The sequence below is a fragment of the Micropterus dolomieu genome, linkage group LG13 (genome assembly GCF_021292245.1).
Source record: "Micropterus dolomieu isolate WLL.071019.BEF.003 ecotype Adirondacks linkage group LG13, ASM2129224v1, whole genome shotgun sequence".
In the NCBI taxonomy this organism is placed as follows: domain Eukaryota; kingdom Metazoa; phylum Chordata; class Actinopteri; order Centrarchiformes; family Centrarchidae; genus Micropterus; species Micropterus dolomieu.
In genome coordinates this window covers 24,324,269-24,340,779 of record NC_060162.1, presented here as the reverse complement: position 1 = coordinate 24,340,779, position 16,511 = coordinate 24,324,269, and the positions used below count along the sequence as shown (strand labels likewise).

The window sequence follows — 16,511 nt, the reverse complement described above, 5'->3', positions numbered from 1 at the left end:
AAAGGAGGGGGGGGGGGGGGGGTAGTGGGGAAGAGATAAACAATTATGTGGCAATGCTTCTCATCTGGGTAATAATGTCAAAATATGGAATGAAATTATAGCAAACACATGTTGCATTGACTTTGCGGTCTGTATGCTCAGTAATAAGCATTTAAACTGTCCTAATAGGAAGTGGCTATATTCATTGTTACATCTTAGGTGTGTTATGTTACGTTGTGTTACACTAGGTCATGTCCTGTTAGTTGATGATAAGTTACATTGCGTTAACATTATTATGTTAGGTTAGGATGAGCTAGGTTAAAATGGGTTATGTTATGTTACGCTGCCTTAGGTCATATCATGTGATCTTACAGTATCTTAGGTCTGTTATGTTATGTTACACTATTTAGGTTAGGGTAGTTTAGGTTATGTTATGTTATTAGTATATTAAAGTACAACTGGCTGGTAATTCTTGTCTCTCCTTTGTTCAAGCGGGACTTTATATAATTGTGTAAATGTAGAATATAAAAACATCCATCATTACCCCCTTTTTTCCCTGATCACTGCTGTCTCATTTATGGTTCTATACGGGTGGATGAACTAAAGTAGAAATACACAGAGAATACTCCACAATGCAAAACTACTTTCAAATGTTTGCACATCCTAACCAGAGTAATTAATCATGTAATTTTCACGTCAGTTATATTTTTGACATGTTTTGAGTGTTATTTTTGAGTATCAGTCTGACTGGCAAACAGCAAGCGCCACAGAGGGGAAGAGGCATTCCAGAGAATAAACACATCTGGGCCAAATCTGAGAGGGGCTGTTGTTTCTTGACACTTAATGATTTATAGCAACAACACAAAAACTATTAGTCCAGAGTCTTAAAAACCGGAAAGTTTTTTTGTTTTGTTTGTTTGGGAGGGAGGAGGAAATTCATTTTTGGTTTGAAACACTTAGGTGAAAGAAAATGAACAGAGCACATAGAACCATACATTCCAACCCAATCTAAAAGGTGTAAAACACTTCCAGATGGCTGAAGGAAATTATTGCAGCGTTTGCATAATACCTTATTTTAGCCTTTTCCCGAACCATCCTAGCTGGCTACAAAAGTGTCTTCTTTTTTTTTAACCTGTTTTTCACCAGGACAAACAGTGTAGTCAGACTCTAGAAACTTAATGGAGATTCTGATACTTGTTTGTGTGTACAAATACTTAAGACCTTGCCTGTGTGCAACCATTTTGAGGGCGGGAAACATCATTAAACCACCGGTGCCCTCCACCCCATCCACCACCACCACCACCAAAAAAAAAGGTATTTTTCTATTTAAGGAGCCTCGTTTAGAGAGACCTCTGGCAGCCAGAGGGGCAAAGTGTGGGGCTCCACACTGGGACTATTGTTTCATAAGTCCCATATGTGAATACCTCTGCTGGACCAAGCCCTCCATTAAAACAACAGAGCCACTGCTGCTCTGCTCAACATCCCCTCACACTGCTGCTGCACACCAGACTCCAAAATCAACTGAGAACAGCCGACCACCTGGTTCAATCTACTGAGTGCTGCAGGATGATATTTAACATTTGCTCCATGAAAAGTAGAAATCAGTGGGCAATGTTTTTTGGCTGACAATGTTCCATATGTGCAATCCAAAACATCTATCTTAACAAGTCATTTGGTCTGTTTTCTAGTCCTAAAGTGTTATTAAAAATATATGTTGAGAAAACCACCTGTTTCTCATAGAAATCAACTCGTTTCACCAATACTGTACTGCTTTATTCTGTCCTATTTCAGTAGGTTTCTAATAAAGACTTAAAAGCTGAATTTAAGGCTAGATTAATTATCAAATGTTATGTCACAGCTTGTGTGTGCCTGCAACACAAAGAAACAGACAATTTAATACAATGGTTGCTTTTTATTGAATTCCATATTCACCAAATTTTACTACTGTGTACATTTTACACTGGCAATAGATGCGAGACGCATCATGTCAGAGGAGCAACCTATTACCAAAAGCATCTAAGCCACCCACTTCTTATAAAAAATCCAGTTTCACAGTATTGGGCCTACTCATTGTATTGCAGACTCGTTCGGGGTTCCTTAACCTTAACTGCCCTGTGAACAAGATTTAAATTTCCTATCACCCCATAAATTTGAAATTAACTTAGTCTGAGTGAAAAATGAAACAAACATGAAAGCAGCAGCAAATATATAATGGATAGAATGACTATATATTTTCTATTTAAACTTTCCTATTAAAAATATATGAAATAATTATTAATATATCAGTCTTATATATTGCAACTCCCTGTGCATAACAAGCGACCCCAAGGTTCTCTGGGTTATCGGCTGATTGATCTGAGAATAACTACTAACAGTGACAAAACTCCAAAGTGTCTATAATATTTTAGTGGTGTTTTTGCAGGTCAAGTACAGCAGCTGGATGATCTTTAAGATGGCTGTAAACATCTCTGCTGTCTGCCTCCCTGTCCATCAGCATAGCTCCACTGGTGTCTGCAAAAACAGGAAGTGATTTGTTAGCCTTTGGCATCAAACAGTCCGATCACAAAAAAAACTTTCACTTCTACCCATAGTGTATTTTATACGTCTTACTTGAACAGTCTTACTTGTCTTACTTGTTTACATTTACAGTTTCATGGCCTTGGGGCGCATTAAGTCAACAAAGTCAATCCAATAAAAGACAACATGCTCAGGTCTGTGCATAGCTTTCCATATTTTTTATAAAGATGATAAATCTAAATATAGTCGGACTAGAGCAGACTGCAAAACTATGGGACAGGACCAAAAATAGATCGTAGAGTTTCCCTGTTGGTTTCCCATAACAGAAATAGATACTTGTTGCCGTAAGTCACCAAATGTTATACTTGGATCCCAGATTTTTTTAAAGGAACTCCAAGAAAAGAAGAGCATATTTCACAAAACTTACTGGCCAAGAGTCCAGGAAAACTAGCTAGCTAGTTAGGAAACCATGCTGTGCTTGCTGAACTGAGAGCTGAAAAAACAGAAAAGAAGAGGTATATGTTTTCAGAAGCAAGTGCACACTCTGCGCCTAATTATCAGGTAGTTTTTTGATATTGAACATAATCAACTCAGATTCAGGCTCAGTGGATTTACCTCAAGTGGATAGCTGCTCCTCCATCTTTCTTGCACCATTCCTCTGATCAAAATCCATTCTGATTGGCTGGTGATTAGCACTTGTTTATGTTAATAGTCAGTATTAGAAACGTGATCAGATTACCGGTGTGATTTGTTAGTTAGAGATGTATGGTGACATATATTCCGCTTGACATAAAAGTCATTGTGTTTATTAGTCATGAACACAATTAACTGACTGAAGTAAAAACACCTTTGATGAAGAGATGAAAATCAGGTAAAACAGAAACATTAATTTTCTTTCATTACATGCAGATTTTACCCATGACATTACCCAGAAATTAGAAATCCTTCCAGTAGTTAACTGCTAAGGCCATGCATGATTAACTTCTTGTATAATTAAATGAGGTTCAATCTAATACTCAGAATGATTTCAATAAACATGTAGACTGTGCCACCTGAGACAATGTACCAATTTCATTTGAATTTGTTTTTACAGCTGAATGCAGATACAACCAATAACCGTTAGAACAGTGGCAGCCAATTATTTTATCCAAAAGAACTGCAATACGAACACTTATTTGAACCTGTTTTGAATATAAATCAATTTCTAGAAATGTGAGCATCAGTATCGATCACGGAACAACAGATTAAGACTGCTGAACGACAACACATAAAAATGAGACTTGATTCGACACACATTTTGAAACTGTTGATTTGTACTGGAAGCGAATTATGTTACATGCATTAGCACAGAGGCAGATTTTTTCTTGACTATGACTTTAGGACTCAAGACTTATCACAACCTACAAACAAACATGTAATCATTTGACAGAAGACACAAAAATCACCTTGACATGATATTTTTCATTGACATTTCATTGGCAGTGTGTGGATTATTAAAATAGGTGGCATTCAGCTTCAATCCAGTGCAAAAAACAAACTTAATGAACACACTAATAATCAAGAATAGAGAACAGCAGCGAGGGTTGTTTAGGGCCGTTACATGAGCTGACTTGGCAACTTAAACACACTTCAGCGCTGCTTTAACGCTGTCACCTGCAGAGCTGTTGCTGTGGCAACAATCATGTAAATACCACACTGGCACCTATAGCAGCGCGACCTATAAATCCTCTTTCAAACATCCTCTCTCTCTCTCTCTCTCTGTCTTTTTGTCTTTTGTTCTGTCTTTGAGAGGAATTAAAGAAAAATCTCTGCATTTCTACTCTTTGAGCTAAAAGCAGCAGAGACAGGAAGCATCGGCTCGACGCAATCAAACTCACCTGTAAATGAGGAAACTGGAAATTCCAAAAATGATGAGCGCCAAGCCGGATCCCACAGCTACAATACCCAGAACTGGCAGATGACCTGGAAAAAGGAGAAGGATTCCACACTCAGTTGTCTCTCATATGCTCACCACATGTCCACATTCATATCTTTGGAAATAAAAGAGAAGCACAGTGCTGTGAAAAACACAGCTGGGACTTCCTGAAGTGCAGCTGCACTGCTTTAGCAATCTGTCAGCCACAAACACGGGCAACAATTTTACACAATTACCCCACTCTGACGTTCCTCATATATATTTAAAACCCAAATGGAGACTAATTACACCACTTGCTGTAAATCACAGGGCAAGCTGATACTCGGAATTATTAGAGAGAGAAATATCATTTCTAAAAACACTATTGTCATTGTGCTTTGTGTATCCGTACATATTGTGTAAAACTCCTCAAATTCCTCAACGTTCATTGTCTTTGGTGCTGACAGCGACACTGGAGAAGGCGACATCCAGACTGCGCAAATTATTTGCGGATGGCTTCAGAGTGGGGCAGAGTTAGATCTATTGCTCCTCCACTCGTTATCCCTCCTTCACACCAAAATACATTTATAATTGCAGTGGTTTTCATCCTCATTTTTATGTCTGTGGTATTTCCCTCTAAAACTGGCCCCCTGTTCATGCAACAAAGCACCATTTCCAGCGCTTATCTTTCACGCTGCTTAAATGTTACACATTTGCTCTTTAATTTCACTGAGGAAAAGAGTTGGGATGAAATGAAAGAAAAACAAGAAATGTATAATCAATGCATCAATGAAAATATCACAGGCCCTATAGAGATTACAGTAATAATATAAACAAAGCATTAGTGCACTATAACAGCCATCTGATGAGCAACTCAATCTTACTCTAAAATCTGCCATTAAGTGTGGGATAATTTGACATCAATGCTGTGCATGTACTTCTTTGTTATAATTCTTTTCATGCAATTTCCTGAAAGCACCGTGTCCATTAGTCATCCATATATTGCTTGTTTCTAGAAACAGGTATAATCATCTGTTGGCAGACTGAGAAGGGACTCAGAGAGAGCTGTCATACCATCATTGCAGGAGGGGTCATCTGTGGAAAACACACAGGGGGGGTTATCCAATGGTGGGCTCCCTTTGGGCCAGTGGATCTTCTCTGTCTGGGACCAAATGATCTCCTTGGTGGTTCCATTGTAGTACGCAACAGGCTGCAAACACAGAGGAAAATGCTCATTTAAATGGGTGAAAGTAAAGGAAAAAAAATTCCTGGTGTTTACTACCCATATTCTAAGATAAATAAAGCACTTGCTGTTACAACTCAACCCCAACAAACTGTGATTTGATTAGTTTTCTATTTATTTTAGCAATTTATTTGTTACACAAAAAAGCAACGGCTCCCATCAAGTTTTACCAGCTTAGCAGCAAAGGAAACATGAACAGAATCCAGAATATCCACGTGCACTCTCTTGTAATGTATTTGACATGACCTCCATCTCAGCCTCAGCTGTCGTGTTTGTGCTCTGCCCAGAGTTTAAAAACTCTGGCTTCTGCACCCTCTAATTTTTTAGAAATGAACATGGTGTATCTTGTTAATTTAAACCATATGGAAACATAAAGTAAAAAGGTCAAGTTGTGGTGTTATAAGCAGTTATGTGTTGGATTTCCCAAAATGTCATCTTTGAGTATGAAAGATACAGCAGTAATCCAACAGATAATCACCCAGCCAATTACCATGATATCCCAACGTAGTTATATTGTTACCTCAAGTTAAAATCAAAGTTGTAACCACAATATGTAAACATAATTAGTTAATTATCCCAAGATTATGTGTGTCTATTATGCAAAGCTCCCTTGAGAGACATTTATCTTGTGACAAAATAACAAATAAATCATTGCCTTTGGAACAAAAGCTTAAAAAACTAAATAAGACTTCACATGCCAATAGTCCCAATCACATAACAATTTTTGAACATTTTGAAATAATAATTTCAGGTCTTGGATTCAGTAGTTAAGACTGATGATGTTTGTCAGAGAAGCATCTTGCCAGTTCTGTGACATACGATTAAAGTATTAAAGCTAATCAGCAGTTATATTTATATTTTGAGAACTTATTAGCGTGTACTCAGTGAGTGAAACTATGGTGTCCCCATCATGCCCCTTACATCTACACAAGCAGAGTACAACCTCATTAGCTTGTGTGTGAGTTTTATTTTGAAGGCACAGCCTCATGAGCAGCATCTGTTGTCCTGCTGTGAAACACGACTCCTGTGTTTCTAACCAGCCGGAGGAGTTTTTATGTTTTCAACTCATGCCCCCAGCATGTTGTGTCTTCTCCAGTAAAAACCGTGAAGGCCATCACCCCTACAGAGTGCCATCAAAACAATGCAGAATGTGATAGGTGAAGGGCAGCGGGAGCACAGTCTGAACCAGCTGCAGTATTTCAGTGCAAGGGCTGTGTTTACTGCACTGCTAAAAAAAACTCCTTCAACAGTTCACTTTATCTTGTGTTTTATCTCCCCCACGTCTGCAAGTAGACATGGATAACTTTGCTTGTTTCCAGTGCAGCTAAATAAAAGTATTGATAATACTTTGTACACTTTGTGTAGGGTGCACTGTCTGTAGGTTTTGACAAGTCCTGTACATTATTATCTGCCTATTATGTAGGTTAACTCTTGTCCTCACAAAAGGACAAAACTATAATCTGAATTTAAGATCATATGTTTCTATGTGTACAGATGTAGAACTCGTACTTTTACAAAAGCCTGCACATCAAATCAGCCTGAAAAATTTTGATGGATGGATATTCTATGTAGAAAATAAAGTTCTTTATTATATTCAGCAGTTTGAGATTCTGAAAGCTGAAACCGACCTTTGATGTTTTTAACCAGGCTGCTGGCTACTTGGCTCAGTCGGCCATATCAATCGACCAATTAAGAGCCGTGGATAAATGAGACCAGGAGGTCACTCTGAGGGCCGCTATGAAATTCTAACTGAAGTCAAATCTCGCTAACCCACATCTTCTACCGTGAGAGGGGGAAAAACACATTGGAGCAGTTCACAGCAGTGTTTGCAAAGTGCAACACACACTAATATTTTCATCAAACTATGAGGGAAATATGAGGTTTTATGCATCTTATCATTAGGGAAGCCTGGACCTCAGGATATCTCCCAGATAGCAATATCCATTTGCTTGCATTGCATCAATGGCCAAAGACAAGCACAGGTGGAGGTTTTAAACTACACATTGTGCTGAAAGTTTGAGAAAAAAGTCAATTAGACCTGCATTGTTTTCAGTCAATATCAGAGAGGCCTGACTGAGCGTATGACAGGTGCGAGCGGGTGTAATCCTTTTGCTGCCAATCACTGCATGGTGATGTAACCAGTACCGTGCTGGTTCAGATCATATGAGCTATGATATCAAATGTCTCAAAGTAACTCATAGATAGATACATTAGTTTTAGTTATTATATCTTGTGGGCCACAGAAAAATTCAAAAGGACCTGATAGCCTGAATAAACCTGCTCTACAGTTTATATAAACATGGTCCCTGGTGACATAGTAGACAGCAAAGACTATTTTGTAGAAGACATGTTTTGTGTTAATAAATATTTGACTTTTTATCATTAATGCATGAAAACATGAAAATGAAAACACGGTACCGCATACCAAAAGAACAACGTGACCTGTAAGAAAATAATCTACAATTACTCCTCATGTATTTACCTGATTTTGAGATTTTGGAAATTTCAGCCAACCTCTCTGCTAGTTTTTAACACTAAGCAATAACGACATCACCTATTCTGACAAGAGACTGATGATGGAGGAGGCAAATGATCACTACCATCAGTGTTTGTTTCTTCTGTTCTCCTAAATCACTTCCCTTTTTAATCACTTCCCTCCAACACATTTAATCCTGCACCAAAACTGCTGTTTCACGCAAATGAATTTCATACCACAGCGGAAAATTGTTTTTTAGTCCACGCTCCGTATAGTGCCTTTCTAGTCTTTTTGACCACTCAAAGCACTTTTAAACTACATCCACACACTGAGCCTATGTGCTCAGAAACTAACATTCACACACATTCATCCACTGGCAGAACAGCCGCCAGGTTCAGTACCTTGCCCAAGGACACTTTGACATGCAGCCTGGAGGAGCTGAACCACCGACCTTCTGATTAACAGGCAACCCGCTCTACCTCCTGAGCCACAGCCGCCAGACATGGACATGGCAATACAGTCATCCACCACCCCCATATCAAACTCGATTGATGATCACAAACACATTAAACACAAAGTGACAGTAGCAGTAAAGGCATAACTTACCCCGTACTCTCCTGTCTCCTGGTTGGTCATCGCCCACAGGTTGACATCTATATCCCTGGCATTTTTGTGGTCCGTGGTAACAAGCCCCGTCACTCCTAAAAACACAAGCAATAACATCATATATGGTCCTTATACTAACTGAGATGTGCTCATTGTATCTGCTCCCATTCATATTTGGATGATTTGTTGTGCACACTGAGGAGTTTTTCTCAGTGTGCAATTTGCATCATAAACTTGGAATCTTACTGTACTGTCACAACAAGAATATCTGCAGGATTTTGCAAGTCATGCTTCAGCAGACATTGAAACAGCAGACACCAGATGCACAGAACATCGGTTAGACACACAACATTGATTTCTTTGTACATTATGCACCACACTCCTAATGGAGCTCTATTCAAACAGATAATTCTGGAAATGCTGCCGCTGTGATGATTTTCAGCATTACCTGTTTGAATAGAGCTCCATTAGAAACCGTGGTGTAAATCTGTATCACTACATCACTTTATAGCTTTACAAAGTGCACTATTCTCATCTCTAACTACTGATCATTGTAGTAAAAACTAAAAAATATTGGAACGTAACCTCTAGGAAAAAGTACTGGATATTTGAAACAGTTGTAAAACCCGGTAACGATAAACATTGGCAAAAAATCCACAATAATGAAGCGGAAGTTTCCATTATTATTTTCAACATGGGCTCTATTTTCCTTGTTTTTTCCCATCATGCTGAGCAAAATAACCCTCATTAACCCTTTTAATCAACAACATCCCATTGTTCTGCTTCTTCCAATACGATGTGAGAGAGCAGATCTGGCAGCCAGCACGGTAAACAAGGAAGTGTGTGAGCACCCACATCAAACATTTAATGGACTATTAACTGAAGTGTTGTGTGATAACTGTTCAATGATGCTATAATTATTGTGTTGAAAGGTATTTGAATTGCATTTTGGGGTCAAATGGTGCTTTACAGCCGGGCCGGTCACTCGGCCTCACTGCATGTTTGCTGGAGAGCAAAGTTCCCTGTTATCTGATCGGCAGCCATGGCTTTATGGTGAAATGACTGACAATTTTAAGTGGAGGTGAAGTTCGCATTTTGCATGAGATCACATCCAGGAAAAGCCATGTGTAGCTGCAGCTTCGGAATCAGTGCGGCACACACATCTATACCAAAAAAGTAGTAGCGTGTACGTGAAACAGTAAAAACATAATGGATTACTACAATCAAACATTCATCTTTTAAGACCAACTCCACTATGTCAAGCACACGTTATCAACACTTGCTCACCCCAGAAACGGCGGTTCTGCGTTCTCATCGTGATGTTAATGCCATCGTTCTGGGCTCCGCCCTCGGCCAGTGTCTCCTCCAAGGCCCTTGCGTACAGAACGAAACCATCGTAGAAGCTGCCGGCGATGTAGTCCATCTGCATGAAGAGAGGCGTCATTTCGAAAAAACCAGCAACAATGGGAATTTGAGCAATACAAACAGTTATGGTTAAAGAGCTTAATGATGGAATAAAAAAATACTTAACAATTTTAAGGGGGGAAATGTCTATAGCTCAGCCAACATTCAAGAGCCCGCTTCTACGAAATTATACGATTTAAGGTGCCAAATACTAACAAACACTAAATTAAAGCACTGTCTAATATACTTTTGTGAAACTCCCATACTTCATCATACATTCATTATTAACTGCTGACAGTCGCACAGCACAGTGGGGATTCTTCTGCACAGAGTATCCTATAAAAGATTAAAGAGGTTAGTGATTCTGCTGAGATTGCTCAAGGTTTTCATAGGCTACAATTTACCAGAGATGGTTCCAAGTGCACACCAAAATCCCTCTGGGCTTTGGCATGGAGTTTCCTCTGGAAGTCTTTGTACTCTGGATTATCAGGAGACCGGTACGTTATGATGAAAACAGACTGGAGGAGACACAGAGAAGGAAAAATATTTTTAAAATACTACGGCATCAGATATTGGCAGTTTAGCACTGATCCTTGAAACATCCAATGTGCCTTTGTCAGACTGAACAATACAATGAAAGCCAATTTTAATTAGTTAACACCTAATTTGCATCATAACAATGTGGCGATTGTGATGACGTTATAAGACACAATATTTTTACTGTATTCACCTGTAGTGTCTAAATTAAGTATTATGATATATTGCCTTAGCCAAACTTTAGCTAGCTATTACATTAGCTAATAGCTCATGAGGACGCTGCATATTAGCAAAACACAAGTCAAATATTTTTGGCTTTTGTTTAATTAGCGGTAAACTCAAGGCACTGGTAGCTTCAAGTCTTTTGTTCATCACCACTTACCACCACTCAAACCAATCATTCATTCATTCCTGCACTGTTAGCGTTTTGTGGCCCGAATTCTCATATTTCTGATATCAGAAACAGGCAATGACAACACCTGTGCTCTGTTATAACCTACATTTGTACAAAATATGGTAAGATCAGAAATTAGGTGGTAGTATGTTAGCCAAACCACCCAAATGTCTCTTTTCAATGCAAATTCCTTATAGTTATGTTACTGGAATTTTCTAGAAATTAGTCAGTATAAAATGAAATCTAAAGTAACATGGTAAATATATGTATATAAATAATAGTAAATATTATTATATAATAATATTTCTTTCTACAGTTTACTAAATTATATAAATATAGTAAACTCTAGAAAGAGTGTAAGTTTTGTATTTCACTAAAGCAGAGCACCAATATTTTACTTATGCAATCTTTAACATGTTAACTGTCTAGCCGAGACTATAAGGAACAATCTTGGGATGTTTTGTGGTTGGCAATTTTGATTTGTGGTTAATGTTATGAAGCTCAGAGTAAGGTCAACCCGGGAGGACGATTTTCATGCTTCATTCACTCACAGCTCTCTCTCTCTTCCAGCCTCTCTGATCAGCTGACTATGGGCATTCACTCTTTAGTTTACCAATCAGAGTTTGACATGATCTCCATCAGCCAACAATGTAATCAAACTTTAAAATATGTTCTCCTCTCTGCTGCTGTCAGCTGTCTTTTCAATACAAAATCACTGCAGCCTTCCTCTATCCCATTCACCTCCTGCTCAGCAGATCCAGGCTTAGTTCAAGCTCACGTCAATAAATGAAGAAATGTTGGTTACAAATTGCTATAATACCACTTGATTAGTGACAGAGATGTTTAATGTTTGATCAAGTGTTTGGATATAGAAATAAAATGTTCAGCCAAAGATTTCAGTCCAAATATTTGCCACAAGTGACCTTCGATTCTGTCGATATGCTTGCTGCTATCACAAAAACAAGATTTCGACATTTCTATGAAGTCCTCCAGTTTTGCTCTTAACTGGAAGAGCTGGATTGTTTTTTCTTGTTACAACAGTTATTGGAGCCCCACCACAAACTTCCACAAGCAATTATTGCTCTGAATGAAGCATACTGCTATAATGAGCCCTGTTAAGGCTTGCAGACAAATTAACACCTTGCATGATCAGCAAAAGAAAGCTAAAATGTTGTTCTCCAGCCAAAGTCAGGAGCAGTTCAAATTCAGATAAACCAATATGGAGTTCACTGTGTTTGATACTAAAGCGGTTCAATACCAATTCACTTTTAACCCTCTCAAATCTTAAAATTGCTTTTTTCTAGAAATAAATCAAACCCTTGTGAACCAGCTTAATTATCACGACACAAACAACAATATCTTGAATTTGTATGGCCTGATTAAAGTAGTTCAGAGTGTCCATACTCTGTCTTTGTTTTCACATGCTTTGACGAGCAAATTGAATTACTTGATTATTACCAACCACGACAGCGTGGCTGGCATTTTTTTTGACCTTGTGAGTTTGTGTGTGTGTTAAGGACACCTACTGTAGCAGGAACTAGAAGGTAAAAAAATAATATTTTGTGAAATTAAAACAAAGCAACAAATGGAATGCAATGGAAGACATCAATTTACATTAATTTCTTAAGCTAATGTTTCAAGTGTTTGTTTTAAGCATTTTAAGGGAACGTGTTGAGTTCATTATGACAGAAATGGCCATAATCAGTTTAATATTATGCTAGATTTATATTCCAAAAGCTGCTGTCCTTCACAACTTCGTGAACACTGATTTTAAAAACAATTAAAAGGATACAATGTGACATTTAGGGAGATTAATTAGATGAGGGACACATCTGTGCCCAGTCTCTTATGTCTCACCGCACTAATTTGTACGGGCTAAATGGCTTCCTGTGAAAACGCATGCCCTCATTCATTAATGCCATGCAGGAATTTCACTCCTTAAAGTGGTCGAAAGGGTTGAGGGGTCCCTTGTCCTTAGTGAGACCCAATTTGCACACCCATCATTGCATGTAGATCATTACTTAGAGCGCACATTAGCTTCTCTTATTCATGTGTGTCGTTACCATAAAAGCTTCCCCTGATTTTGATTTGTTTTAAGAAACTTCTTGGAACAAATTATATTTAATCTGAAACAATTGATTTTATTCTAACTTAAGTGCCAATATTCAGCTAGATTTAGGGACTTCATTCTAGTAATGCATTAAGTGGAGTCTGATAAAGATTATGGGATTTAGAGAGAAAATGAACAGAAACAGCAAATTAAATAGTCACATACATCTGTTTTCAATGCCAAATGGTGGTTTTGGTTTTTTTATTATTTCCTGCCTCCAATTACAAATCGGGTGAACCTGTGACAGTCCGCATTCAATAAATCTACAAAGAATCTCACAATCAAACTCATCAAGAGCAGTGATCCCAACAGATGCACAGCTGTTGATGCTTACTGTACATGTGCATGTGTTCTGTGTTCATCATACCTTAAAGACCTTGACAAGCTCGACCCCATCAGAGTCGGAGTTCTGCCACGGTCTGCGATCCATCAAACTCTCGGCAAACACGTCCAGATAGAAAATGGCGTAGTTTTCTGGGTCCTGGATCTCGCTTTGAAACATTTTCATGATGTTCAGGAATGTCTCCAGAGGGCCACAGATGTATACAACTGCAGAGAGAATAAGAATAAAAAACATGACTCTATTGCCTCTTGAAAATATCGCTTTTCTATAAACATGGCCAAGAGTCTCTGGGTTCAAGTGGGATTTTTCTTCATTCTCATGCAGCAACCTGCTTTATTTTGTCTTCTTTTTATACTTACACTCAAGAAAATCATTTAAACACGTTGATTTGTGTTCGAAACAGGCATAAAACACCCGACACGACAGGACTCTTTTTGCCTATATCTGAATTTTTGGCCACCTCTTTATATTAAAGTTTAAACAGTGAGCCTATTTGATTATTTACACTCAAAATAAGGAGTATGCATACATGAATAAATGCCAGATTTAAGGCCATGAATACGTGCAGAGCCAAATCACCATCTGAGACAGTCACAAACAAGACAGGGGCGACACGGGGGTGGGCTAGGAGCTTGGAAGCCCACCCTTCTGAGGTTGGAGGGTTGACTACAACAGTGGGAGAAGCCTGCTGCAAGTGGGCATGGTTTTACTAGCTTCTTTGCTAGTAGATACACTCCTTGTTGTTGCTCACCCAATTCCCCAAATTTCCTTTCAACTCGCTCTGCGACCTGCATTGAGTTTCAGAGCATCCGCAGTGAGCTGGGAAGAACTTTGGGGAAGATACTGAGGATACAAAAAAATCACCTTTAAAGCAGAAATCTGTATCTTCTTTTAGTTAAATAATTGTCATTTTATATTATGTCCATGGTGCTGAGTGCTGTAAGACATTCAGACCTGCATATTTGCTGCAGCTGGATTTCTGCCTTCTATGTGACTCATTTTAACTGCTCTGTGTAGCAGCTCGCTACCATTCTAACATGACGACAGTACCTTTAATGTATGTTAAAACCAGTCGTGTGACCCATTTTCCACTAGTTTTGTCACACATCTTGAAATCAACAGCATACCATGACTAGTGGATAATGCACTTCAGTAGCTGGTGCATAGTTCAACTTTTGCAATATCTGTCAGATTTTGACACAATCTTCTGCATATGCAAAAATGAAAGTAACAACAACAAAAACATCTATCAGAGGCAGCAAAAAAGCCAAAAGGGAGACAGAAATCATTCAAACATGAGGGTAAATATTGGTTCAGACCAAAAGAAATACAGGGATGCAAATGAGACTCTCTTCCCAAGAAATGCAGTCCTTTCAGCAAATACCCCACACCACCATGTGTTTAAAGTTAAAAGACCTTAAGCTTTTTTAGGCCTAATCCATAACCAAACCAATGTAAGATCAGAAAATATTTTTCATTTTGAAACGATGATGTCATCCTGCAGAGGCGTCAGATCAGAAAACACTAACACAAACAATTTTGTCATTATTTTTTAAAGGACTTACCGCTGGCTATCTGATTTTTTGGTACTATTGTCAATACCCAGATATCAACATGAAAACAATACCTTTTTGACAAAAGAAGCCAAAGTTCTTAAATTTTGACTAAACTAAACTCAACTCTAATTTTTAAACCTACATAAAATACAATCAAAATTTTTAGATCCTATTTTTGCCAACTTTCGTTACTCGACATTTCTGGATACTTAGTAATTCATTTACACATTATGCATTTTGTTCGGGCACCAAAAAAGTATTCAATACCCATGCCTTCTCACACACTGTCTTGCTCATGGACACTGCAAAACTTCATTGTTCGGTGCAGGAATCAAACTTGAGACCTCTGCAGAAGACTCTGACTGTGCCTCTACCCACTACCATCACCCTACCACCTACACCCTCCTGCTGTTGAGTCATGAATAAAAAACTTAGCATTATTTCCATTTGCGCCGTATGTCAGAGTGGCTGCTGCCAGCCGCGAAGGCAGTCATCCCAGTTAGCAGACATTTCCTCATGTGTTAGACCAAAGTCGGCTTCTGCTTAGACCCCAACCCTCATCTCTTCCAACATGGCTCACCATGCCAAGTAGTCCCGCTGTCTCCTGGACAGTTCCCAAAATAAATGTGCTACACAGCCGGGGGAAAATGTCCCCCTGTGTTGTAGCAGTCTTACAGTATATGGACCTGCCGAGGCTTTACTTTACACATTAAATTGTTTGGTACAAGTTGTTCCACTTCACAGGCTCCAGGATGGCAATCAGCCCTGTCCATGCCCTGCTCTACCACACTGCAGGCAATCTCCTTCTTAAATAATTTCAATAAATGAATTAATTTTCATAAGACACGTTTGTTTGAAGTAAACTCTGCAAGTTTGAAGTCTCATTTTTACATCCACTAAGGAGGCAATGATTTCAGTAAGTTAGCATTTAGATTAGCATGATATCTCAAAAAGTTGTTGACAGATTTCTATGGTTTCTATGGTAATTTCTCAACATTGCCAGATAGCACATTCACTATTCTCATGAACTACTGCACTTACTGCATATACTGTACATTATCTGATTTTCTGTTACTGTGTATATTTTGATACTGACCCAGATCTGAATGCAAATTTACATTTTTGTTATTAAAATAATACATACAACAATGCATATATGGATAATTAATATTTGAGCTCTCAGCATGTTTTCTACTTGATAGAAAATGCCGTCTGCCATGTTTCAAGATAATGACTCATTTAAAAAAAAAAAAAACTAAACCGAGGGATTTGTTCCAAGGAAAACGGAAATATGATAAAACATATGACTAAGAGGGATGTTTTCTTTCAGTGTTCCAGACTTGTTGAGAAACTGCATTGTGGCTAAAATATTCCGCTTTTAACAAGAATGCAAAGGAATACTTGCTTCTGATTGGCTGCCAGGTCTCTGTTATAATCCATATTGTTATATTA

General features: G+C 38.4%; 1 protein-coding gene across 1 annotated transcript in view; it reads right to left on the bottom strand.

Annotated features, from left to right (window-relative positions):
• Positions 1 to 16,511, bottom strand: part of npr2 (natriuretic peptide receptor 2) — a 59,392-nt gene that overhangs the window by 35,404 nt on the left and 7,477 nt on the right. The window contains exons 2-7 of the mRNA XM_046067484.1: positions 13,528 to 13,709; positions 10,524 to 10,637; positions 10,003 to 10,138; positions 8,716 to 8,810; positions 5,465 to 5,600; positions 4,374 to 4,458 (exon numbers count right to left, since the gene is read on the bottom strand). Of these exons, the coding sequence (XP_045923440.1) occupies positions 4,374 to 4,458; positions 5,465 to 5,600; positions 8,716 to 8,810; positions 10,003 to 10,138; positions 10,524 to 10,637; positions 13,528 to 13,709 (748 nt within the window). The remainder of the gene's footprint in view (positions 1 to 4,373; positions 4,459 to 5,464; positions 5,601 to 8,715; positions 8,811 to 10,002; positions 10,139 to 10,523; positions 10,638 to 13,527; positions 13,710 to 16,511) is intronic.